At 40.8% G+C, this 26454-nt stretch overlaps 1 protein-coding gene across 1 annotated transcript in view; it reads right to left on the bottom strand.

The window, feature by feature from the left end:
* KPNA3 (karyopherin subunit alpha 3) overlaps positions 1-26454 on the bottom strand; it is a 79238-nt gene that overhangs the window by 13199 nt on the left and 39585 nt on the right. Inside the window, exons 3-15 of the mRNA XM_084609765.1 lie at positions 21680-21769; positions 21378-21407; positions 21236-21288; positions 21049-21144; positions 16524-16609; positions 11305-11391; positions 10749-10918; positions 9533-9577; positions 7351-7482; positions 5174-5302; positions 494-598; positions 291-362; positions 35-197 (exon numbers count right to left, since the gene is read on the bottom strand). Of these exons, the coding sequence (XP_084465891.1) occupies positions 35-197; positions 291-362; positions 494-598; positions 5174-5302; positions 7351-7482; positions 9533-9577; positions 10749-10918; positions 11305-11391; positions 16524-16609; positions 21049-21144; positions 21236-21288; positions 21378-21407; positions 21680-21769 (1258 nt within the window). The remainder of the gene's footprint in view (positions 1-34; positions 198-290; positions 363-493; positions 599-5173; positions 5303-7350; positions 7483-9532; positions 9578-10748; positions 10919-11304; positions 11392-16523; positions 16610-21048; positions 21145-21235; positions 21289-21377; positions 21408-21679; positions 21770-26454) is intronic.

The raw sequence follows: 26454 nt of genomic DNA, 5'->3' as shown, positions 1-26454 counted from the left end.
AAAGTTTTAAAAAGTGTAACAAATAAAATCTTACCTCCACATTCTTCTATAATTTCAGCTATTGTGCTAGCCTCATCACCAGCCATTATCAGAATGTTTTTCAGCCCATCCAGGACCACCTGGACCACCTGAGAGTCTTTTACTGACAGTAAATTACAGAATGGTGGGATTACGTTCTGTTGTACAAGATATTCAACCTAAATATGGGGAAAATGCCTTCAGAATTATATACGATTAATCTTACAATACACTACATTTTAAAAACAACTTGAAAAGTCAGCCACACGCACCTGATCCTTTCTTCCACTTATCGTCAAGTTGCTAATTGCCCACGCAGCTTCCTTTTGTGTTCCAAAGTCCCCCTGAAGGGTAAAATTGATAATTCATTAAAATTAGCAAGCATCTATCTGTAAAGCTTATTAACTCAGATATTCCCTGTGTCAGATTTATAAAAAGATGATGACAAACTTGCGTAACTGACAGCTTGACTGACCTTAGCCAGCTGGTGTATGATCATAGGGATTAGTCCAGCATCTATTACAGCTTGAACTTGTTGCTGGTTTCCTGCTGTGATATTGGAAAGGAACCAAACTGCTTCCTACAATCAGACAAAATGAGAAACCACCTTTCTTTAGAAATAATTTAAGTCTTTATACATGGCTAAAAAGCATTACATATGAATTGCAATGACACAAAAATAAAGCATTAAATAAGTCGAGCAATTCTTCATCCATCTGTTCCACTATGTGTTCCTTGTCTGACAAACACTTATTCCCTGAAAAAAATCAGGGCTGGTCTTCACTACAGGGACATCGATGACGCTGCAATCGATGCAGCTGGGGTAGATTTAACAGGTCTAGTGAAGACCCACTAAATTGACAGCAGAGCGCTCTCTGGTCAACCCCATTACTCCACCGCTCTGAGAAGAGTAAGGGAAGTCGACCGGAGCGCGTCTCCCATCAATGCAGTGCAGTGAAGACACCGGATAAATCGACCTACGCTACGCTGACTCCAGCTATGTTATGACTTAGGTCCCAGTAGTGAAGACAAGCCCTCAGAGGCATTCAGTGAGCTCTAGAGTAAATTTGGCTTCTGTGACTGCATTTTCAATCTGGCAAACTATACAGGCCAGGGGTTCTCAAACTGGGGGTGGGGACCCCTCAGGGGGTCGCAAGGTTATTATGCAGTGGGTCACGAGCTGTCAGCCTCCACGCCAAACCCCGCTTTGCCTCCAGCATTTATAATGGTGTTAAACATACAAAAAAATGTTTTTAATTTATAAGGGGGGAGGGTCGCACGCAGAGGGTTGAAAATGAAATAACCAATATTTAGTCAGTGGCAGTCTTCTGCACTGGCACAAAAAAACCTGGGTTCAGTTCCTATTTCCATTGTCCTCTTGGACCATGGAGTGGTGTTGGTGCAATTCATTGACAGCCCCCCTCGCTGGGCAGACAGGTAATCCTCATGTTGCTCAGTTATCTCTTCCAGGTGATTCAGCAGCAGAACCAAGTCTCAAGGAAATCACACAGTTCTTGGTTAAAAGAAAAGGGCTATATGGGAAGAGTTCCCAAGAACTCCAATAGCAGATTCAGAGAACACTACTAGACGGGCCTTTTGTAAAAGGAAAAATAACTCAAAGCTCAAAATAATGAGCTCATGTGGTTCTTTCCTGGGAGCAGCTGTATCCTGAGCCTCACTCTCTTCCGGGTTACTAGCTGCCAAATGTAGACTGTTGGGGTTTTTTTTTAAGCAGGGGGTTAAGGCCACCTTTAAATAAAACCAGAAATAAACCCCACTCCCTGTCATGACATCTAAGAAGCTCCTGGGGTTCCTTCCTGGGAGCAGCAAGAAGTAGGTAGGATACAGCCCAGTAACTGCAGCTATATGTCAGAGAGAACTCCTTCAGGGCTCCTAGCAATTGGCAGGGGCTAGAGGGAGCAGAAGGGCAGTCACCAGGGGACCTCCCCTGCAGATAACACAGGGGAGGGAGTAAGTGTATGTATCATGAAAGATAAGAAGCTTTTTCTCCATTCACCTGTCTTTTTGGTGGAGGGGGAATCAGAGCGGGGTTAGACAGGGCTTACTGAGCACAAACCGCCCCACCCACACCTAAACAAACATAAGTAACCATAGCAGAGGAAAGGCTCTGATTACTTCCTCCCATTAACTCCCAAACTTCTCCACTTCCTGCACACACAACAGGGAAGCTCACTGACATAAAGCTGGAACGAGAGAGGAAAGGAAGCATAAGCTGTCTTTCCCCTTCTCTTCAAAGCAGAGGAATCCATGTCTGCCTGAAAACACCAAAGGCAGTGACAGAAAAAGGGAAGCTGGGCAGAAGGCCACAGGTCTGCTCTCCTCCGGGTGAAAAGAACAGGAGTACTTGTGGCACCTTAGACACTAACAAATTTATTTGAGCATAAGCTTTCGTCAGCTACAGCTCACTTCATCTGATGCATTCAGTGGAAAATACAGTGGGGAGATTTATATACACAGAGAACATGAAACAATGGGTGTTATCATACACGCTGTAAGGAGAGTGATACTTAAGATGAGCTAATAGCGCGGGGGGGGGGGAGGAACCTTTTGTAGTGATAATCAAGGTGGGCCATTTCCAGCAGTTGACAAGAACGTCTGAGGAACAGTGGGGGTGGTGCTTCACACTAGCTGGAGTGAGCTTGCCTGTCTCAGCGGGAGGGAATGGGATTTCAGAACCCCAGTGATCGTTCCCATAAAGAAGGTAGTTTGCATACTGAGTAACCTCAAACAAGCAGTTTGATCGGCAGGAAACTAACTGCTCCCATCCTAGCAGAGGCACTTTCTCCATTCCCCATGAGGACTATTTAAGCCAAAGGTGGGCAAACTACAGTCCGTGGGCCACATCCGGCCCGCGGGACCCTCCTGCCTGGCTCCTGAGCTCCTGGCCTGGGAGCCTAGCCCCCGGCCCCTCCCCCACTGTTCTGCCTCCCCCCCCCCCCCCCCGCCTCAGCATGCTGCCAGTGTAGTGTATTAAACTGCTCTGCATAGGAATGTGCTACTGGTAGCAGTTACAGAGAGCAATTTACTACACTACACCGGCACAATGCTCTGGGCGGCACGGCTGTAGCGCTGCCAGCCACCGGTGCTCTGTGCTGCGCAGTAAGGGGGAAGGGGGGGTTAGATAGAGGGCAGGGGAGTTTGGGGTGGTGGTCAGGGAGCGGGGGTGTGAATGGGGTCGGGACAGTCAGAGGGCAGGGAACGGGGGGGGGAGTCAGGAAGGAGGGGGGGGTTGGATGGGGCGGTGGGGGGCAGGGGTTCTGGGGGCGGTCAGGAGACAGGGAGCGGGGGTGTGTGTGGATGGGGCAGGGATCCTGGGGGGCTGTCAGGGAACGGGGGGGGGGTTGGATGGGGCAGGAGTCCTGGGGCAAGTGGGGGAGGAGATGAGAAGCAAGGGCGGGGCAGATAGGGGGCGGGGGCACAGCCTCCCCTAACTGGCCCTCCATACAATTTCCGAAACCTGATGTGGTCAGGCCAAAAAGTTTGCCCGCTCCTGATTTAAGCAATATGGAGAAGTTTCAATGGTTTGGTCAGCATTAGTGGTCAACATTTAGGGTTCCCTCTGCTATACACATCCTGCAGTGGAAGCTGGTAGGATGCTAGTTGCTGTCAGAAGCCTCAGGATGCCCCTCAGATGCCACAGTAGAGGGTATGATTTATTCCTGGTATAAAAATGGGGCTTCTAGAAGGCATTTAGCTCTCTTCTCCCTTTAAAAAAAAAAAATCCCTCTACCTCCGTCTCCTCCCCCACTAAAAAGGAAAACCCCATCTTCCCTTTAAAATGACACTTATGTTGGGCAATTACTAAGAATGGCCTTCCCTTTCTTCAAATGAGGCTCAGGAAACCATCTTAGCAGAACTAACAGATATGCTACTTATAAACGGTAATTGTCTTGAAATTGCCAAAATTAAGCATAGGTAAAAACTTTAGAGAGGGCCATAACTGGGAAGGTGGCGGAGCAAATATTATAGTGCTGGATGAGTGATACGCTAGTAATTATAATATTTTGAAGGGCACATTTGTTTTTCCTGTGGGCTCAACTGAAAGTGATAATACTTATTTGTGAATATTAACTGCAATGCAGATGGCTCACAATTCTCATATAGTGAAACAAAGTACTGTATTTCAATGCTAAGATTACACTTAGGATAGGTATCTTTATATCACAAGCTCCTTGAAACAGATAGGATGTACAATAGGGTACTGGAGCCACAGTGCGTGTCCCTGTACGCCTGTTACAGCCCTTGGGCCCTTACACCTGGGAGCAGTAGTTTCAGGTCACATGCTTGTTCCTAGTCATGTGCCATAGAGGAAATTGGATATAAGGCTTCCTGCCTTTTAAGCAGAAGAGCAAATAGGAGAGACCCAGCATCTCCCAAGGAGCTAGGAGATGCCTTTCCATTTGCCAGGCAGAAGGCCTGGGAGGGGGCCACGAACAGTGAGTAAGAGCACACAATGGGAAGCCTCTATTGAGGAGGGCTATGAAGCTCTGGAGATAGCTTTTTATCTTCAGCCCTGTTGGGAAGTAAATCTGTTTTGGGTTGCTTTACATTTGCTTCTAAAGAAAGCCCTGAAAAAGGAACTAGATCTGTGCAACTGGTTTGAGTGGGTTTTAATTTTCCTCAGTTGTGGATCAGACCACCAGATCACACAGTCTTATAAAATCTGTGCACACCTCTGGCACTATATAAATAAGTCTGCCAGGAGTGAAAACTGAAGGAAAAAAAAGTGTGTAGGTTTCAATATTGCTTTCGCTGTTGGTCTGAAGCAGAGGAGTTCCAACCATCTCTCTCCTACAGGTACTCACCTTCGGTATTTATATGCTGTAAAATTTTACAGAAGTAACATTTTTATGTGAAAAGACAGTATTTTACACTCTTATTAAAGTAGTCCCTTTAAGTGGGATTGCCAATCATATCTCCAAGAGAATAGTTTGTGGCCACTATGCAGACGTGGTTATTAATGGAAGGCTTTAAACTGTTTTAAACTATTCCCTAAAGTTAAAAAGAATAAAATAAATAAAAAGTAGTTGGGAATTCTGCTTGCCACGTGCTACAAAAGGAGAGAGATTTTGTTTTGTTAACCTAAAAGGTGAACCTAGAAACAAACAAAAATGAAAATAAAACCAAAATATACCTTGTTTATCTTCTCTTTTGGATGCGTCAGAAGATTTGGGAAGTGAGAGAGAACGTCACAGTTGAGAACAACTTGTGTTTGTTCATCAGTACCAGTTACTATGTTGCCAACTGCTCTCAGCGCTGCTGTCTACATTTGAAGAAAAAAAGTATATAAGGCATGCAGTAATGTCTTATAATTACCTGCGGTAAAACAAGGATCACTAAAAAAACTATGACAGTGTCCTTTTAAGCCAGTCATTTCCCGAAATATAATTTAGCATTGTATCTTCAAAACCATGCTCAGCAATATGCTGAGTGTGTGCATGGTGGAGTTCTTGCACCACTTCTCCGCAAAGTGAAAAAGCAGAATACAAATATTTTCTTGAGTGAAAAAGTCAAGGAGAGTGCAAGATTACAAAGTTATTGAAAGATTAAGGAACTTAAAACTGAAAGAGAAGAAGGTGATTGAGAAGACCAATTAATTCAGAGGTCTGATCTGAGTTACATTCAATGTTCCCATGCTTTTTCTGTATCTCCCCAGACAGCTATTCAACTCAGAACTCCCCATTTTTCCCCTTCCTACTAAGTACTGACTCTCAAATTGCTCTCAGTAGGGTCTAGCTCTTTATTCATTAGTCAAGTAATTAATGTTTTACAACTGACAATATATTAAAAATATTTTTTTTTTTTTTTTTGAGCTGGCTAAACTAGATTGGTTTCCCTACCTTCTACATGGAAATACCAATTCTCCTTACTAAAGAGGATTATAGCATCTGAGTTTATTTTGGCACTCAGAGGTCCCAAAATAACCATACTTATCTCCAGGATTAGGTATCAGCATATACAGCACCCACTCTTCTTCCTATACCCAAAGTATTACATGCACCAAATAACAGAGGATTAAAATTCAGGAAAACTTGAAGGTTTTCGCCCTTGCTAGAACAATGGCTACAAACAGTCTCAACGTTAAATAGATTGGAAAAAGATGACCCTTTAGGTAATCTATTTCTGATGCCCTACTAAATGATCTATCAAACCTTTGTAGATTAGAGTGAAGTGTAGGGATTGTTCATTATATATTCTTTATGGTAAGTTAATGTATGAAAACTATGTGTCATATCATATATACCTAACATGTTCAAGTTTTACTTTTATTTTCCTAAGTTCTCATCAACTTGAAGTTTTTTCTACCATAGAACATTTATAAGACTTAATGATGTGGCTATCTGAAGATCTGCTTTGTTATAATTTAATATTTTTAATAATTTTAAAAAGATGTCTGGGATTTGAAAGCTCAAAAGAAGAATCAACAAAAGTACGAGAGCAGGAGAACTGATAAGGAGCCAAGAGTCTCAGGACATCATTGAACAAAACAGACTGAAAATTTAGGGATAAGGCAAGAGTAAAAAAAGATTAGACTGGAGAAAAATGCATTACAGATTATAGAAGACAAAACATAAAAACACTGATTGAGTAAAAAATATTTTGGTACCACAAGTCTCACTATACTTTTAAAAAGGAATGTGAAGTTGACAACCACTCAATGGAAGACACTTTAATGGGTATCATTCTTGCACAACTTGTACTCATTTTTACACACAAGGGTCACACCAAGAGACTGTACATATACCTTCAACAGAAGGCTATGGAAATTATATTAAAAATATCTACATATTAGAAAAGAATTTAATCTGAAGAGTTTCCTACAACTAAACTAGGGCTTGACAGACCTTTCAACAAGACCATAGTGACCTGCACAGACCAATATCTATACCAAAAACCTTGGATTAATGTATCAGGGCCCAATCCCCCAACATCACTTCTCACCCTCACTACATCCCCAGTTCACTACTTACCATCACCTCCTCCCACTTTAGGTTTGTGTAGTGTAGACATGGCAATTTGCATTAGCTAGCAGGGGTTGACCTTAGGAGAGGAAGCCTTGGACTGACCCCCACCAATAAACACATTAAAATACAAGTTTCCCCATCTACACAAGGATAGTAACACATTTCAAAAACATACCTTTTTTCCTAGTAGGGACACTGCCTTTGGGATCCTTTTTTAAATCTAATTAACTAACATGATTGTAAATGCTAGTCTTACCACTCAAACTTTTTTTTCCCCAGGACACATGGCACATAACTTACTAAAACTATTATTCAGTGCCATCAAGAAAACAAAAAACAGACTTACTTGAACTTTAACCTCCTGATGGCTCAGAAGGGGAACTAGAAAAGGTACAACGCCTGAATCAATGACCATCTGTATCTGTTCATTACCACCATCTGTTAGGTAGGACAAAGCCCAAACAGTGTCCACAAGAATCTGCAGGAAGCAGAAAAGAACAGACAGCTAACACACTGAGTGTAAGACTGCACCTGAATTGTGTGATCAACACTCCACAAGTCTTTTTTTAAAAAAAAAGCATGCAATTTAGCAATAGGGAGAGCTCAGAAATGCTACCAGGAGAAACAAACAGTTAGCTAGAATGTTATGATGGCAACTACAATGGTGAAATAGATGCTCATTTGTTCCATCAACAGTTCAAATGTGTCACATGTTCTCTTCACAAACTTTGAGGGGGGGAGGTTAATTTAAAAAAAACCAAAACACTTTTTGGGGTACAGTTGGGCCTGGTCAGTATTTCAATGGAAGACAATCAAGGAAAAACTAGGTGATGAAGTAGCCGTAGTGATTCTGCAGGTGGATCTCTCTTCCCTTGAGACAGTACTGAACCAATCCCAGCACTTTCTGAGGATGACTGCTGGAGTTACTATCTGTTGATTAAGACAGAAGTTGCCTTATGGTCATATTAAGAGAGACCATGTGTTGGTTTTAAGAGTTGAGCACTGAGTCCAGAGGACTAGTCTAATTCTGATCTAAAATTCTCACTGCAATTTTAGTTAGAAGAGGTCTTATTCACCTCCTGTTCTAAACTGTTGTGCAATGTTACTTGGTGCTTTTAAACAGCTGCAGCAGTCTATTTGAGACTGCTACACTGCAGTAATAAGTGAATTTGGTAAACATTTAGTAATAAGTGAATTTAATCCTAATTGTGAAGGATGCACGAATATAGGTACACATATTAATACACTGGGTTTATTCTGGATAAAAGATTTATATTATAGATGGAGCTGGTAGTGACCCCTATTATTTAGGGTGCCTAATACTTTCCATTAAAGAGATTCTTGCAACCTTTTGTTTTTGAGAAGCTCTCACCTCTCCAGTGCTTGCCGAAGACCTTTGAAATTTGGCTGAGAAATCTTACAGAACTAGAGAAGTTTTTTCTTTGACCCCTGAATTTCTGTTTAGGTTTGGTTGAGTTATAAACTGTGAAGTCGCAATTTCCCATCTCTCACTTGTGTTCCATGCAAATGTTGACAACATGCTAAAACATTAACTGAACACGAACATTCAAAAGAGCCAGGCCCATTGTCAAAACAGCAGCAGCACCTACACATCACACTGTGCTAGGGACTGCTGAACCACCTCCCAGACTCAACACATAGCCCTAATGTCCCCTTTCTCCTACCCTCCACCAGGGGCACGAAAAGGGGTAAGAAACTGGAGCTATCCCAAGCCCGGGGCGGGAAGAGAGCCACACTTCCTCCTAAGACCCAGCACATTGCCCCAGCAGCCCATTCCTCCCTTTGGCATAGCAGTTGTGTCCTGTGGCTAGGTAATGTAGTTATTTCTGGAGCTCAAGTGTGTGTTGCAGTGCTGAAGGTTTGGTATTCAAATCCTAAAGAGTATGAATGATGGATTGTTTCAGTTGCACAACAGAATTTACCTCTTTGCTTTTTAAAAAGTAGGTTTTTGTAGACAATTTCCTAGGTTAAGTTATTTAGATTGCAAAGTCAAGCACTCAAAAGTTAGGAAATTTAGGCCAGATTTATGCCGCCCTTGCAAATTTAATTCTGCCTCTTTCTGCATATCTTATGATACAGTCTAATTACATGACCATAACTAACATATTTCACATCGGACTTGTGCTCCGTACATTTCATAAACTGGACACTCAAGAGGCAGAATTAAGGGAGCACAGGCAAACGTAAATCTGGCATCTCACAAATTTCAAGTGTTTGACTTTGCAACCTACACAGTTAACTTCTGTGTACACAGTTACTATGTAAAGGGTAAAAAGGTTCTAAATTTCAGAAATAATGTTTGTGCTTCCCCTTTTACTCTCTTGTTGACCGGAATCTATCATTATGAAAATACTGACAGTAGTGTGTTTACTTAATTATACTCAGGTTAACATACAAAACAAGTTTACCATTTAAATACAATCCATAAACATTTTTGTCTCTGGAGAAACAAAGAAAAAATATCCAAATACTCAAAATTTTAAGGTATTTGTCTTGTTTTTACTTACGTTTATATCTGTATGGTATATAAGAACACACAATGCTGGCAAAATCTGAAAAAAATAAACTATCAATAATTAAAGTGGCACCTGTCCATCACAAAGTAACACCAGCTGTGTAAAAGCAAGTTACAGTAGGACATGTAGAACAGTATGGTTTGAGGATTTATTCATGTATTATACACCTATGTTTCCTAACAAATGGCATTCAGTCAAACGTCATAAAAAAATTAAATATTTTGGAGGAATTTTGTACAAATGCAAAATAAAGTTGCAGCAGTGCTATACTTTAAAGGAGAGTGAGAGAGAAGAGAACATTTTCAGGGAAAACAAGCAAACTTAATGGGAAGTTACTAGGATCAAGATAAAATGTTGGTTTTTTTTCCATGCATTTGTGCAGAGCCAGAGCGAAGTCACTCTTACTACAATACATAAACTCTTGTTTGGTAAATTCTCACTTTTAAACCAAAGTATTCTGCTTGTACTGTCTCTCAATTCTGAAGTTCCATCGTATTTCATTTTGCACTAAAATGATACTTCAAACTGCTTCAAAGACTATAGACATCAAAATATATTTGTAAACAAAGTAGAGCTTTAAATAGGTTGGTAGTATGACCCACAGTAAAACAGCATCCCTCTTTTTACAATTGGCAGAAACTGTCTTCAAGTCTGCATCCCCCTCCCCACATATATCTGGGCAGTCAAGTATTTTCAGGTGCTTCCGTTTTAAAATGGGGACATATCACTGACACTATATATTTTTGATAAGTACTCAAAACTTAAAATATATATTAAAATGACACATCCACTTACTAATTTACTTACATTTCACATAATTAGAAGTAATTTCATTTGAATAGCTATTTGTATGTACAGAACCATGTTTGTAGTAGTCTCGTTTGGTGGAAGTATGAAACTGCAAATTAAACTAACTCTGCAAGTTAACACTTTCTACAGTCTTCACTTTTTAACAGTCTATTTCAACATATTTTCCAAAGACTAATTAGTGAGTATTCACCCTCTCAAATGGTATAAATTAGCTTAGTTATAACCTCCAATTAGATTACATAAATAGACCACTTTGATACTTCTATTAATTGGTAATTAATACCAGGCAGTATCATAAAACATGCATTACTTTGTAGCACATACAGCAGCATAAAAAAAAAATTGTCCTATAGCCCAAAGATAAGGTTTAAAAATCAGTCCTATCGTAATTATTTACCTCCTGAACTGTCTCCATAGGCGGTGGGGGGTCCTTATTCCTGCAGAGATTTACAATGACCCATGTGACGTTCCGAAGGAAGGTGATGGGAATGGAGGGATTGATGAAGGACAGAAGAGGTTTGACAACTCCCAGTGATATGACATAATCTCTACACTGAGGACCATCACCTACAGAAATGAAAATTGTTTTAAAAAAAATTACATTAAAGATGGAAAACCTTGAAATGTATGCAATGATTTATGTTGGGATACTGATATTCTATGTTTCCTCACCAGAAGTTTAGTACCAAAAGCTGTTGTTTAATACAAATATTTTAGGAGGCATAAAATTTATATTAAAATTTCTTAGGGCAAATGAAGTCACTAACTCTCCAAACTTAATAATTAGTATATACATATGGATTCTTGCCATGTGGAAAATTATATGAAACCAGAGAATACAGAGGAAACATAGTCTCATATGGTAATGCCAATGTTCAAAAGTCAGAATCTAAAATTCTTATGTGTCCCCTGATTTAATTTCAAGTACCTCTGAAAATACAGTTAACACTTACCTATAATATTTCCAAGAGCCCAAACAGCTTGCTCACAAACATTCTGATGTGGTGAGTGAAGCAGTCTCAAAAAGAGGGGTACTGCATCTATAGAATGAAAAGATTTGGCTCTGTTAGTGGAACACAAAAGAAACTGTACACATTATTTTAGTCTATTACTATTAAACATTTATATAATTCCATAACTTTGCCTGACATTAAGACCTCACAATTTAAGTTAGCACTATACATAAATTCTCAAAAATGTTTCTTTTCAGAAAATAACCAAATGTTACACAATGATCCCTGCACCTAAACTCCACTCCCCTCCCCTCCCAAAAGGTGGGAGTCAATACATTTAAACAAAATTTTAAGTTAAAGGTACAAAGTCCAGCATCCTGGAAATTGAGATCTTCTATTTACCCACAAACCAGGTGCATAACCAGAGCACAAACATAAGCTTCCCATGCTGCCTTGACAATGTGCTTCAAAAACCATGACCTGGAAAAACCACCTCTTTAAAAATTCATATTGGTACTATTCCCCCTGAGGCATCCACTTCGCCTCACACAACCCGTTCCTTGAAAGCATGAGGAGTCTCAATGGAAAACTTTTAATTTGCACACTATCATACTTTATCATGTAGTCCCATCAGGCAAACTAAAACTGATTAATAAGCTGGTGAATAAGTTAGTATTTTCTCTTGTGAGTGCTGTAAACATTAAAATACTAAAAGCTAAGAAAATTAAAGTGAGTTTTTAAATAGAAAATTTGCAATATATATTTTTTTAAAATTTTTATTATTAGTGGACACAACAATTATTTTATTATTAATAATTTAACATGAGGTAGTAGTAAACCAAAAAATTTGAACAGCTTAATGAACAAAATCTATGGAAAAATTCCATGTAGTTAAGACGAACTGCAAATGAATTTGTTAAAGTTGCCTCAAGATTAGTAACAGTGCTCAACAGATATGAGGGACATCTAACACACTGACACCTAAAAACTTCACTTCCCTAGGGTGCTGTGACATTCAGTCCTACCTGGATCACCGGGTCCTACTTTAATGGAATATTCTTGCCTGCCTTTCTTTACAATCAATGGCTCAATGAAAGAACTCTGCTGGAACACGGAGCCAGCATGTCTGGATTGGGGAGGATCAAGTAAGTGTTTTTTCTTTTGATAGCACAACTTTTGTGTTTTTAGAAGTGGGATGAAATGTTTCACATCTGCCCTCCAACAGAAGGTGAATTTTTGCAAAAATCTGTTTAAGTAATTAAAGAACAAAATTAGAGGGTTTTTTGTTGTTTTTTCCACAAAAAAGTGTAAAGTTTAACTATATTTTCAATAGAGCTGGAGCAAAAATAGCTGAAGTTTGACACCCGGAATGGAAATAACTCCAAGGACTACAGACATTACTAGACTTGGAAAAAGACAATTGAAGAAGTAGTAACTGAAAAATCACTGAGCACACACAGTTGGCATCTAAGTCTTGCCCTTTTTGTAAAATCACTGTATATACTCTGTCTAGCCTGACAGCAAACAGCCTGTTGGGATAATTTGCATGAGAACTCTCTCACTGAATAGTATCAAAATCCTTGAAAAAGCTGTTTTAGCATTGAGACATGAGAAAAACTGCAGGTGCAATCCTGGGATTTTATGGTTTCTCTGCAATTTTGACAACACTGCAAATTCTAAACTTGCATTTCTCTTTTCCAAACTGAAGAGTCCCTGTTTTTTTTAATCTCTCCTTACATGGAAGCTATTCCATACCCCTTAATCATTTTTGTTGCCCATCTCTGTGCCTGTTCCAGTTCTAATATATATCTTTTTTGAGATGGAGAGACCAGCACTCAAGCAGTATTCAAGGTGTGGGTGTACCATAGATTTATATACTGGCATTATATATTCCATTTTATCTATTCCTTTCCTAATGGTTCTTAACATTGTTAGCTTTTTTTGACTGCTGCTGTACATGGAGCAGATGTTCCAGAGAACTAACCCAATGACTCTAAAATCTTTTTCTTGAGTTGTAACAGCTAATTTAGACCCCATTATTTTGTATGCATAGTTGAGATTATGTTTTTCAATGTGTACTACTTTGAATTTATCAGAACTGAATTTATCTGCCATTTTGTTGCCCAGTCACCCAGTTTTGTGAGATCCATTTGTAGCTCTTCAAAGTCAGCTTTATACTTCACTATCTTGACTATATTTGTATCGTCTGCAAACTTTGTATCGTCTGCCACATCACTGTTTACCCCTTTTCCAGATCATTTTTGAATATGTTGAACAGCACTGGTCCCAGTACAGATTCCTTACAGGGCACCACTCTCTCCATTGTGAAAACTGACCATTTATCCCTACCCCTTGTTTCTTATCCGTTAACCAGTTACTGATTCCTCTTATCCCATAACTGCTTACTTTGCTTAAGAGAAGTTCATGAGGGAGCTGGTCAAAGGCTTTTTAAAAGTTTAAGTACACTATATCCGCTGGCTCACCCATGTCACATGTTTGTTGACCCTATCAAAGAAGTCTAATAGATTGGTGAGGCATGCCTTCCTTTTACAAAAGCAGTGCTGACTCTTCCCCAAATTGTGTTAATCTGTATGTCTGATAATTCTGTTCTTTACTACAGTTTCAACCAATTTGCCTGGTTCTGAAGTTAGGCTTACCAGCCTGTAATCGCCAGGATTGCCTCTGGAGCCTTTTTAAAATATTGGTGTCACATCAGCTATTCTCCAGTCATCTGGTAACAGAGGTTGATTTAAATGATAGGTTACATACCCAGTTAGTAGTTCTGCAATTTCATATTTGAGTTCCTTCAGAATTCTGGGGTGAAATACCATCTGGTCCCGGTGACTTATTACTGTTTAATTTATCTATTTGTTCCAAAACTTCCTTTATTGATACCTCAATCTGGGAGAGTACCTCAGATTTATCATCCAAAAAGAATGACTCAGGTGTGGTAATCTCCCTCACACCCTCTGCAATGAAGACCAATGCAAAGAATTCATTTAGCTTCTCTGCAACAACCTTGTCTTCCTTGAGTGATCCTTTAGCACCTTGATCATCCACTGCCTCCACTGATTGGCAGGCTTCCTGCTTCTGATGTACTTAAATTAGTTTGTCTTTTGCTAGTTGCTCTTCAAATTCTTTTTTTGCCTACCTAAATGTACTTTTACACTTGACTTGCCAGAGTTTATGTTCCTTTCCTTTTTTCTCTCATTAATTTAATATTAAAAATTGATCGAGGGATTTATGCAATGTACCTTTTGACTATGAAAAGCAGTTCCTAGTGGAAGGACAAGGGAAAGTTAAAAACACCTTTTCTTTGATATTCTGAATATATTTGTTAACTTAAAAAAAAAAAAAAAAGACTCCTTGGACTTAATTCCTTTCTACATCTTGTCTGCCACAAGCCTGGCTGGCCTTTCAGCTGCAGCTTGTGGCTAAACCACCACCGTCTGCTGAAAATATCTAATTATGAGACTAATATAGCTACCACCCTCTTACCCTCGCCCCCCACCAAAATGCAAAGAAAGAAATGAACATGGCTGCTGAGACACAAGCTGCAGCTGAAAGGGTAGCTGGGCTCATGGGAAATAGGCAGGGAGGGGAAGCTTACAGTTACCATTTTTACCCCTTCATTCCCCTTTTCCTCTGGAAGGTACAGGCCAAACTGCAGGAAAGTAATTCAAATCCTTCAGTTCCCATCCCCCTCAACCTCACATTCAGTCACATCTAGTCAGCTATTCCCTCCATATCTTTGCCCCATAAATAAATAAATTCTAGCTCAATTAATCTCTCCACACCAAATTCCCCCCACAAAATGTATTCTCCCACCAAGCCAATTAATGCATCTCTTCTCCTAAACAAAATTAATGCTGTCTTCCAAATTACATTGCATGCATTATCTGCCCCTCTAAAAATCAATAAAATCATCCCTGTTTTCACCTCTTTAAAATAATCAATTATTACACGTCCCCATCTCTTTTTTTTGCCCCTTTTCTGGTGTTCTCTTCTGATTGCCAGCAGCCTCCTAGCTCCTTCTGTACCTAGGCTAGAGCAAAATAAAAGCACAGCCTCTTTCCTTCTACAACAGCAGCAAGGCACCCTTTGTTCCCTCACTCCCCATCCCCCTTAAAAGAGCAGCAGCTCAGAGGCAGTTTTGCTTCTTATCCCCCCTCTCTTCCTGTGGAAACAGCAGAAGCTCCAGACATTGCACTTTTCATTCTCATTTTCTCTCCTGAAACTAAATATAGCTATTGACACCTGAGTCACTTTCCCTTCCCCTCCCATTAAAAGTACAGTAGACACCAGGACTGATGCTACCCTTGCATTTTCCCTGCCAGGTATTAGCTGAGCAGGACATCCAACCAGATTTTGGGAGAGGACATGTTCCCCTCATGCCTCTCAGTGGTCAGGTACATGAAACCATTTATTAGGCTGTGTCATATGTACGGATTTCCTATTCTTATTACTCTGCTTAAATACACAACTTCATATATCACTGCTTATGACATAACACATAAGGATGTCATGATGAGCACAAGAATTCTAGATAATAGCAGCTTTAACATGAGCACAGGTTCAGTTTGAAATCTTCAACAATTACATTTCCTGACTAACTTCAACTGTGCAACCATGACGCAGCTATCTGTATTTAAAAGCATTTTTAAAACTATAAAATTTATAGCATCTTTTAAAGTAGGAATAATTATTCATTAAGCCTTCTGGTTCTAGTCCTGCGGAGAGTAATAGCACTCAATTTCAGGAAATATCTTTTAAGAGTGACAAAGAATTAACAGTTTCTGTGATGCTCATAAGATGACTCTTCAACCTTCCATACTCAGGCCTCAATTTCCTAATCACAGAATATCTGAGTTGGAAGGGACCTCAGGAGGTCATCTAGTCTAACTCCCTGCTCAAAGCAGGACCAATACCCAATTTTTGCCCCAGATCCCTAAATGGCCCCCTCAAGGATTGAACTCACAACCCTGGGTTTAGCAGGCCAATGCTCAAACCACTGAGCTATCCCTCCCCCCCCCCAATAATACTAATCCTTGTTGGGAAATACCTTAAGGGTTACAAGCAAAAGCATGACTATTATTTCTAGCACCTTTCTACTAATTTCTTTTTCATGGTTTTAATATAAAATTCCAAATGGAAGACACTTTTCACCTTTACCCAGCAACATCCACATATCCCAAAAATGAGCAACTTTTAGCACTTACTTGACTGTACCACAGCTTGGGTCTGTGCAGAAGTGCCCGATGCTATGTTAGTCAGTGCCCACGCAGCTTCAAATTGTAATGAAGGACTGTAAAAAAACAAAACAAACAAACAAAATTAAGTCTCGCAGTAATTTGAAATGTGCTTGTTAGGCTATTATATGGTTGCCCTCTACTGCTATTAGCTGTGTGTGTATATATATATAGAGAGAGAGAAAGTGCAGAATTTAACACTGTGCTTTGTAGTTAAAAAAAACCATATGACTAGTCATTTCAGAAGTCTTGAGAAGTTTAAAGGAACAACAAAAAATCTACACAAGACTTTTTTAAATACTAGTAGTTGGGTTTTTTTGGGTGGATCTAGTAAGCATCCAGAGGCCAGAATGGGGGGGGGGGGGAAGTATACTTCCCAAAGCCTCATCTACTACCTACCACTGCTGAAAACAAGCCAATTGAGTCTGTCCTCCCCACCCCCCACAACTGAGGCACCTCCCCATATCTGACAGATCCACACACACTGCAGAGCCCACCACACACACAGCTGATACAAATACCCCTTCCCCTAAGCTTTGGGAGGGAGGAGAGACCAGCACTAGGTGATCTCTGTCCCCATCTGAGGCCTGGGGGGAAGATAACATCACTGGGGGATCTTCACTGGGTGGGGAGTGGAAGGGCAGGAGCTGCTATTCCTCAGCCTGCTCCGACTTTGCATGCTCTAACCCCATACATTCCAGTGAAGTGGAAGGGAGCACTAGTTGTTCCACATGTTATGGGACCAGCTGTTAATCACATGAAGCAGCTATGATTGGCCTGTGGAGCTGACGGAGGTCGGACAAGAGGGTGACAAGCATGCAGAAGTATGGGACTGTATTTGCCGTTTCCAAAACCTGCAGGCATTTGTCTTACATATCTTTAAGATCTGCAACACTCCTCCCCACCACACATGCTATACTTATTGTACTGATCACCATGTTTCTAGCCAGGGATTCCATCCCTGCCATGTCACTCCTTAATTAGTTGGAGAAGTCCATTATCTTTCCCCAAGGGATGAGTGTGCTGCCTCTGCAATTCTTGTAGCCCATGACAGGGCCCAGGGAGCAAATACCAGAAAAATAACCAAACTTCTTCAAATCCCTCCTACCCTTGTTGAAATCACTACATAAATTCAGTCCGAAGTTGTTAGGTTGGGGGGAGAGTTAGGCTCAAAAACAAGAGTTTGTACACAGTTAAAGTAGATACTGACAATACAGGGGAGAAAATTAACTGTCATGTAACATCTTAAATGATCATACAGACCATTTCAGGTTTTAACTTGCAACTGAAGTCTTTTAGGGCTGGTCAGCTCAATGTGTTTGTCCTGTAGAGTAGCGTGAGGAAACAGAAGCAGGCTGCTCTCAGAACACCCATTATGGAATGCCCATAATCTCTCTGTGCAACAGAGTGAATGTTTGAAAGCAAGATGCAAGGGTCCTTGGTTTTGCCACATTTTCAGTGGGGATTGTGGGGTTTAGTTTGCTTTTTTCTATAAGTGGTAGAAAAAACATTGGTTGCATTGGCTAACACGGTGTTGGTAATTTCACTGTAAAATACTGTAAGTTATCTAGAACAGCAGTTCTCAAACTGGGGTCCGCAGATCCCTGGGGGTCCACAAGGGTACTCCAGGGGGTTTGTGAGTCCTGTCCAGCTCCAAGGGGGTCCGTGAGTCACGGCCACTGTCCCCACTGATCAACTCCTCACCCTCCCTCCCAGTGCCTCCCGCACGCCAAGGAACAGTTGTTCAGCGGTGTGCAAAAGGCGCTGGGAGGGGGATGGGAGGAGCTGAGATGGGGCGCGCTCAGGGAAGGGCAGAAAGAGGTGGGGAAGAGGAGGGGTAAGGGCAGGAAGAGGTGGGGTGGGGGTGAGGCCTTGGGGAAAGGCATGGAGTGGGGCCAGGGCCTGGGACTGAGCAAGGGTTGAGCACCCCTGGGGAAAATTAGAACCCGACTTGGGGATCCATGAAAAATTTTAGATCAAAATGGGGGTCCTCGGGTTGCTAAAGTTTGAGAGCTGCTGATCAAGAAGGTATTAGATATATATTATATTCATTTTTTACATTTGCATATTTCTTATTTTCAAAAAGAAGAAATATGAAAGGAAGAAAAATAAACATAGCACAGTTTCAGCTTTGACTTATTTTTAGAAATAATCATCTCTAGATGGACTACTTTGGATGGCCTAACATAAACAGCTCATTTATGATCACTAAATTACAGAATAACTGGACCAAACAGATGGTCTGGTCATATAAAGCACAGTCCTGGCAACTATGTGAGTGAGAGAGAGAGGGAGAGAGAGAGCAAGCGAGCGCGCACACCTACAACGGACCCCATTTGTTGGGATTAATGAAAGGACGAAAGTTGCAGAATAAATTTGTCACAGGAGCACTGCAGTGTAAAAGCATCACAGAACTGGTCTGTCCCGTATCACTGATTGCCAGTAAAATGCCATCACACTTCCACCAACGAGATCAGGGGAATATAAATAAAGCCTGTTAAAGAAGCTCTGTGGATCAATTAGGAATATGAGTGTATATAGAGTGTATGTATTTATTTTCCCTGAGACCACACATGTTGCATCTGACATGTGTCTAGCCAAATACACAGTAATAGTTTGGCAAAGAGTTGTGTGTAGACTGTGGTTAAAGGGAGTGATGGAGGGCTAGCATTTATACAAGGGGGCAGAATTAAGGTTGCAGAGCATGGTATGGTAGTTCTGATAATAGTAAGATGTGTGCCTGTGGGTGCAGGAGTACAGAGTATGTATTATTAGATGACTTAACTTTTCATTTCCTTGCTTTCACTGATTTGTTTCAGGTATGTTGCACAGGTAGTAACCCTAACTGCTTCTTGGAGTTTTTTGTGAAATAGCTTCCTAGATAACGTTCATTCTTAATTGGAGGTGGTGTAGGAAAAGAATGGGTATTGTGGACACAAAAAGAGCATCTGCTAACAGATAATAGCTGTGCATAATCGCTTCTGTTGTAAGAGAAAGTGACAGTAAATCATGGCTTCTGGTGGAGGTTTTACGTGCACCCAACCTCCATCAATCAGGCTTCTGTGCACTCAGTTCCCTATTCTCCCCATCAGTCAGGTCTGTATGTACAGTGCATAAACTTTCAATTATAACACGAAGAGCAGCTAAAAATGATCCTAACTCCAACTTAATTTTTTAACTACCTACTGCATCAGATCTATATCCCTACTCAAATTTTGTAGACAATATTTAAAAAGATATGGATCACAATAAGAGAACTGCCCAAGAAAAATTTCATCCAGAGTCCAATTTCAAAGACTCCCTACTACAAATTTACGAAGAAGCCTGCAGAAGAGAAGAATGAGGGGGGATCTGATAGCTGCTTTCAACTACCTGAAAGGGGGTTCCAAAGAGGATGGCTCTAGACTGTTCTCAATGGTAGCAGATGACAGAACGAGGAGTAATGGTCTCAAGTTGCAGTGGGGGAGGTTTAGATTGGATATTAGGAAAAACTTTTTCACTAAGAGGGTGGTGAAACACTGGAATGCATTACCTAGGGAGGTGGTAGAATCTCCTTCCTTAGAGGTTTTTAAGGTCAGGCTTGACAAAGCCCTGGCTGGGATGATTTAACTGGGAATTGGTCCTGCTTCGAGTAGGGGGTTGGACTAGATGACCTTCTGGGGTCCCTTCCAACCCTGATATTCTATGATTCTATGATTCTAAGCCATATAAAAACTACACTGAAAATTCAAAGGACAAAAATGAACTGTGTGAAATGTCACACCGGTTGGACATCTACTTTTGCAGAAAAACGGGCACTGATAGCCTATTTTATAATGCAACACTAATTATGAAATTGTTACCAGGCATTTCTATAATAGATGGTTTGCTGAGCAAGTCACAAGCAGGGCCTTGTGTATTCTATGATTCTGCAGCTGCAGAACTGAACTCCAAAATCTGTTTGCGTTTAAAAATGTTTCTAATTTATGGTTGCAGAAGTAACCTTGAAAACTCAAAGTGAGTGTAAACAAATGCAGTGATGCCTGCCTGAGAGTGAAGAGAGTCTGAAAAAATAGCTGAGGGTTTATGGACTGCCTCAACTCCCCAATCAGAGCCATGGACTCCATGATTCTGTGATTGTGGAATCTGGCATTTTTCTAAGGTGCAAAGGAATTCACCATATCCCTCTGAACTCTGCCCTGCTGTGACTTGCCTGCAGCTACCTTTTGTTCTCCAGCTTTCCCTATAAAGAGAAGTTAGATAGCAGCACATGCTCCCTGTAGTGTTCAGTGGAGCCAGAGCTGAAGTCCATATTGCAGAAAGAGTGAAGGGAGCCAAAAGTGTAGGCTGGTGAAACAGGCAGCCAGGGGAAGAGTGCAGCAACCAAGATCAATGTTGCTGTGGAATTTCTGCCACAGCATACGTGGGACATGGTCATAAGTTTGCATCTGAAATACTGCTGCCTTTTAATCATAAAACTTGAGGAAAGGTGGAAAAGAAAAAAATGTATACTTACTTATCATCCCTTTCTAGACAGTTGACCAGAATTGGTAAAATTCCAGATTTTATTAAGTCATCAATAGGTGGATTTCTGTCACTCGATAACAGTTTTCTGTAAAATTAAATAAGACAGATGAGTACATAACTTCATTAAGGAAAATTTTTGTCGCAACTGTGTACATGTTGCTTTTTTTTTTTTTTACCTTGCAGCTTGGACAGCACTCAACTGGATCACAGGATTATCACTTGTGGCATTCTGCAATACACAAATAAAAAATTCAGAAATCCATCAAATGAGACTTAAATTCTGAATTCAAGAAACTGTAGATATTAAGTTTAACATACCTGCAATATAGCTTCTAGTGTTACATTTTGCTTGAAAAGAAAGAGAGATCATTTAGCAACAAATTACTAAAATGACATTTAATGCTGAAACATTGTCGACTAAACATCTGAATGATGGTGAACAGTGCCACTCCACTACTTCACTGGAGTTGTACCTGCTTGGATTTCCCTTTTCTGTCCATCTTCAGGCAATTTCAAAATGAACATAAGACTCAAACTCAAGGGAATAACAGAACAAACGTCTTCTAGCCACTACCAAAGAAACTAAGTTTTAGAAGCAGATTCAGAATCAAGCAACTTACTGCTTTGAAGTCAGCATCAACATCTGAGTCTTCTAAACTTTCTTCTTGAGGGACATTTCTTTTTTTCAAAAGATGTTCATCTCTTTTGTTCTAAAGATATTAAAGACACTTTAATGCTTATCAATACAGACTAGTCAAACAGAGGTACTTTAAAAATATTTACATAAGATTGTTTACATAAAGAGATTTGGAACTCCAGACTGGTTTTACATTAGGGCAGCTGTAAGTCACTCATTTTGTCTCAAGCTAAAATAGATTTAAATCTCTATATAAGCATGTATCTTGTGAACCATGACAAAATACCACAATCCATTGCATAAAATAGATAGTTAACACCTTTCAGTTGAAATGTCAGTATTTTACATGGAGTTTATAGCACACATGGCTCTGCCTCAACAGTCACTTAAATTGGAAATGAATAATGATGTCCTAGTCAAATAAGACTAAAATTAGTTTGTAAATAAGACTATTACAAGCTGCTCAGATATCCTGATTACATCTATTTTAATCCTAGGTGTAAGCAAACATGCTCCAACACACTGGCACTGACAGACCCTGGTCACTGCAGCATTAACAACAGTTTCTACTCACAAAACAGTACCCTGCAACATAGTGATTTATTTAGTAACTACTCAGAGAGCTTCTCTGACTAAGCAGCATTTTCAATGTTAAAGCATCCACAAAATGTTCACAGTCTGATTAATCAGCTTGCTTACTACATTTTATCATCTAAGTTTTCTATCTTTATATGACGAGGAAAAAACTCAAATAAAGGTTTTGACTATGCCAAAGGAACATGTTTTATCTGTAGTTGAGATTTTTATTCCAAGTTTGTTTATTCACCAGAAAAAAACTCTCTTCCACAGAAAAAACTATCTCTTCCACATTTTAGACATGGTCTATCTTTTGTTCTGTGCATAGTTTCCTGCAACTGTACTATACTTCCATCTTCATTTTGGGTTAAATATTTAACAAGCAAACTGCACTGTCTTAATTCCAAAAACTTTGATTCCCCATTATGCAAGCAATTAAAGAAAGACACTTTCTCCCCTCCAAACGATCATGCTATGGTGTCACACTATACCTCAAAAGAGCACCCTGTAACCCCCATATTCATCATTCATATGTCATTGTGATATTTCATACAAAGCATGCCTTGTAAAATACCATATGAAAGGTCATGATGTGCTGAAACCCACTGTTCTGTCAAAATATGCATATCATTAGTGTGTATGCAATTATGAGATTCTGCTGTATGGTTACTGAAATATGTTGTGACTTTGGGAGTCATCCCCAGCTAGTTCTCCAGTGACAACAAAGGAGGTGACCCACACCCAGGTGGGCGTTAAATGACCATTAATCAGCAAGGGAGTTGTAAACAAGAGATATACAATTCTGTAGGAGAGTTGCACAAGCATCACACAATGGGGATTGCTCAACTCTGTGAGGCCTTGTCTACACTGGCAAGTTACTGCACAATAAAACAGCTTTCTGTGGTGTAACTCCCGAGGTGTACACACTGCCAAGCCATTTAGTGTGCAGAAACTCCTCAGCTGCAGCAAAAAAACCACCTTGACGAGTCATAAACCTTAAAGCACAGAGGCTCCAGCGCTATACTGGCAGTATAAACATATTACAGTGCAGAAAGCAATCAACTGGCCTCTGGAAATATCCCATAATCCCTCAAGTGGCCACTCTGCTTGTTATTTTGAACTTGGCTGCCCTGGAGGCATGCGCCCCTCCCCTTTCAAAGCTCCATTTCTGACAGCCATTGCATGGGGTGCTGATCTGCTCTGGGACAGAAAGCAAACCGTTAATGTGGAATGCTCCTACTGCTGAACACAGAGGCAGGTGCAGGAACGCGTGTCTATGTATGTGTATGTGAGAGAGAAAGAGAGATTGCTGTGCAGAGAGCTGGGGACGGAGGCGGGGGCTGTGGTTTCCCCCCTCCTCCTGCCTCAGAACTAGTTGCTTCCTGCAGCTGTCTGAACTTACAAGACAGTATGCTGACACACTCTCTGTCCCCCAAAACATAGTCTCTCCCCTCCATACACACACACTCCCTGTTACACACTCTGCCCCCCATACACTTCAGTTGAAAAGCAGCTAACAGTGTAGTAGGATGCCCATGAAACAATGGGATTGGGAAACCTGTGTCATGTGACACTATGCCTGCCCCATGAGGTACTGCAAATCCTTCCCAAAGCACCCTGTGGCCAGTTGCACAGTGGGATAGCTATACACTGCTCTCTTTGCCCTTGCAAGAGCTTCTAATGTGGATGCACTCCACTATCACAAGTAGCAGTGTGGTGATGCAACAGCGGTTTAATAAAAGTGGTACAACTTGTGGTGCAGAAACTTGCCAGTGTAGACATCCCCTGATTTAGCAAGGCCCACCAGGACATGCCTGGGCTAGTATTTTCCAGGCATATGGACTGAGGGTATAAAATGAGACAGTGGCATCATGAGATTACCCTTCTCCTCCCCCATTTACGCTGAAGGAAACAAGAAAGACAGACACTAGAACTGAGGAGACTGGTCCCAGGCTTAAAGGGAAAGCCTGTGTATTAAGGGCTGTAACCTACCTGCAACATCCAGTGGGGTGAGAAAAACTTCTTGATGCAAATACTGCTTAGTCTAATAAGGTTTAGGATTTAGATTGCATGTTTACTTTTTATTTTCTTTGGTAACTAACTCTGACCTTTCATGCTTACCACTTATAATCTATCTTTCTGTAGTCAAACTTATTTTAATGTTTTATCCTTACCAGTGAGTTTATCAAAAGTACTTCAGAAATCTGTTCTGTTTACAAAGGCTGATTCATGTCCACTTTCCTTTGACAAAGTAGTGACCTAATTAATAAGTTTGCACTGTTCAAAAGACGGTCTTAAGCAGCGCATGATGGTATATTTCTGGAGTGCAAGGCTGGGGGCTTGGGAGACTTGCTAGTGTTTCCTTGCATATAGTTCATTAGAGGCTTGAAGAGCGTTCATGCAATGTAGCTGGGTCAGCTACTGCATGCCGGTGGCTGAGTGATAACTGCGCCTGGAGGTGTTTGCTGCTTGTCACTAGAGCAAAGCATTGTGAGAGCCAGCCTAGGTTAGGAGATTAAGGGGGAAACAGTAGTCCCACAGTTCGAGGTTGTACCCTGGGGATCCCATCACAGCTATACACACCTTACTGGATATGGTGACTGTTCCCTTATTTATGATGCATGAAGATAGTTCAGGCTTGATTTTATTTAGATGTTTTCTGTATTTGATTTTTACATTAGAAAAATCATGACATTATTTCCCTTTCTTTGGTTGGAGGACTCTTTAGACAACTCAAGTTGAACATCATCGTAAGTTGTACATGAACAGAATAGCTTTCCCACTCTCCAACTGGGATGGGGGAATAACAGTATGTTAAGGCTTTTCCAACCAGGGAACGAAACACAAGCCCCCAAAATGAAAAAACCCTCCTTTATGCATCACAGTGTTTTGGAAAAGGCGTAAGTTTATTTTCCTCTGCAGTTCATGTGACACTACCGTTAGAAAACCCAATTCTATTTCAAGAACCAGGCTAGTTGTGCTTTAGAAAGCATAACCTGTATACATGCCAAACACAAATCAGGAGGCCCAGGACAGTTTTCACAAACATACTAACATGGTTTAGTTTCTGCCCAGGCTATAATTCAGGGTTAAAACCCCCAGTCAGGTTTTATCTGCATTACAAGAACCATCCACCTAGCAAAATTGTCTGCCACAGCAACAGGCTCTATAATGACAGAAAATCAAAAGCATGGCGGTTCTTGTAGTGCAGACAGGCTCTGAGTGTTTAAAATTTTTTTGTCAGGTTTAATTGTGAAAATGTTAAAAATGGGCATTGTGCACACAAGCCATTTTAAGCACAGATTAAAGGACTGAGTCCACATACAGGCTTGTGTCAAACGTTTCTACACTAGGCAAGCAACAAATGCCTATGGTGCTGCTCTTTGGCTGAGTTAGTTTTTGACGAAGTATTTGCTTATATCCTTTTAAACAGATACTAATACCACACGGACTTGGTTTCAGCCTTGGCAATTCTTGAGTTGAGTAAATGTAACTGTCTTTCCTACTGCTTGTGTGAATCATGAACAGCATGAAAGACCTGATTTGGGAAGGCTGTTTCCCCTGCTCAGTGGCAAGGAAAGATCGTTTAGGGGATGTGGTAGGTTTCTCAGATGCCCTTTCTCTCTATCCTAAAGAGCTTATTCTTATGCAGGCTCTATGGAGTTGGACAGTTCTAGAATTCTCTCCATAGTCCTTTGTTGCTCCTTCAACTTGCTTCAGACAGGCACTAGAATGGCTAGGAGTTGGAGCCACAGTGTTCTCAGTTTCTGTCTTCACAGGGACCAAAAAATTCAAGCTTGCTGTTGAACTCTGATGTGCTACCATGAGATCACCAGGCCATCTCCCTTTTGCATCCTCAGCATTAGAGAACTGCATTTGAGCTGTGTTGCTAACTCTCACAATTTCATAACTAATAATGAGATTTTGGCTCCTACTGGAGCCAGTCCCATGAGGACACAAGCAGCTCAGATCTTCATGTGGTTTCCAGCCCTGTGCATTGGGGGGGGGGGGGGGAGAGGGGAGGCAGGGAGGGGAGAGAGAGCACGATAGAGAGTGAAAGAGAAAAAACAACCTTCTGACTGGCTGCTTTCCCCACTTCCTGGGAAAGAGCAATCCAATCAGGGCTGTAGCCTGAGGCAGACAAGCCATTATGCTACCTCCAAAGTCCTCAACTCCGAAAGG

The sequence above is a fragment of the Lepidochelys olivacea genome, assembly GCF_965140295.1.
Source record: "Lepidochelys olivacea isolate rLepOli2 genome assembly, chromosome: 1".
Taxonomy (NCBI): Eukaryota; Metazoa; Chordata; order Testudines; family Cheloniidae; genus Lepidochelys; species Lepidochelys olivacea.
Note: the sequence above shows the minus strand (reverse complement) of the source record. Positions and strands in the feature narration are given on the sequence as shown.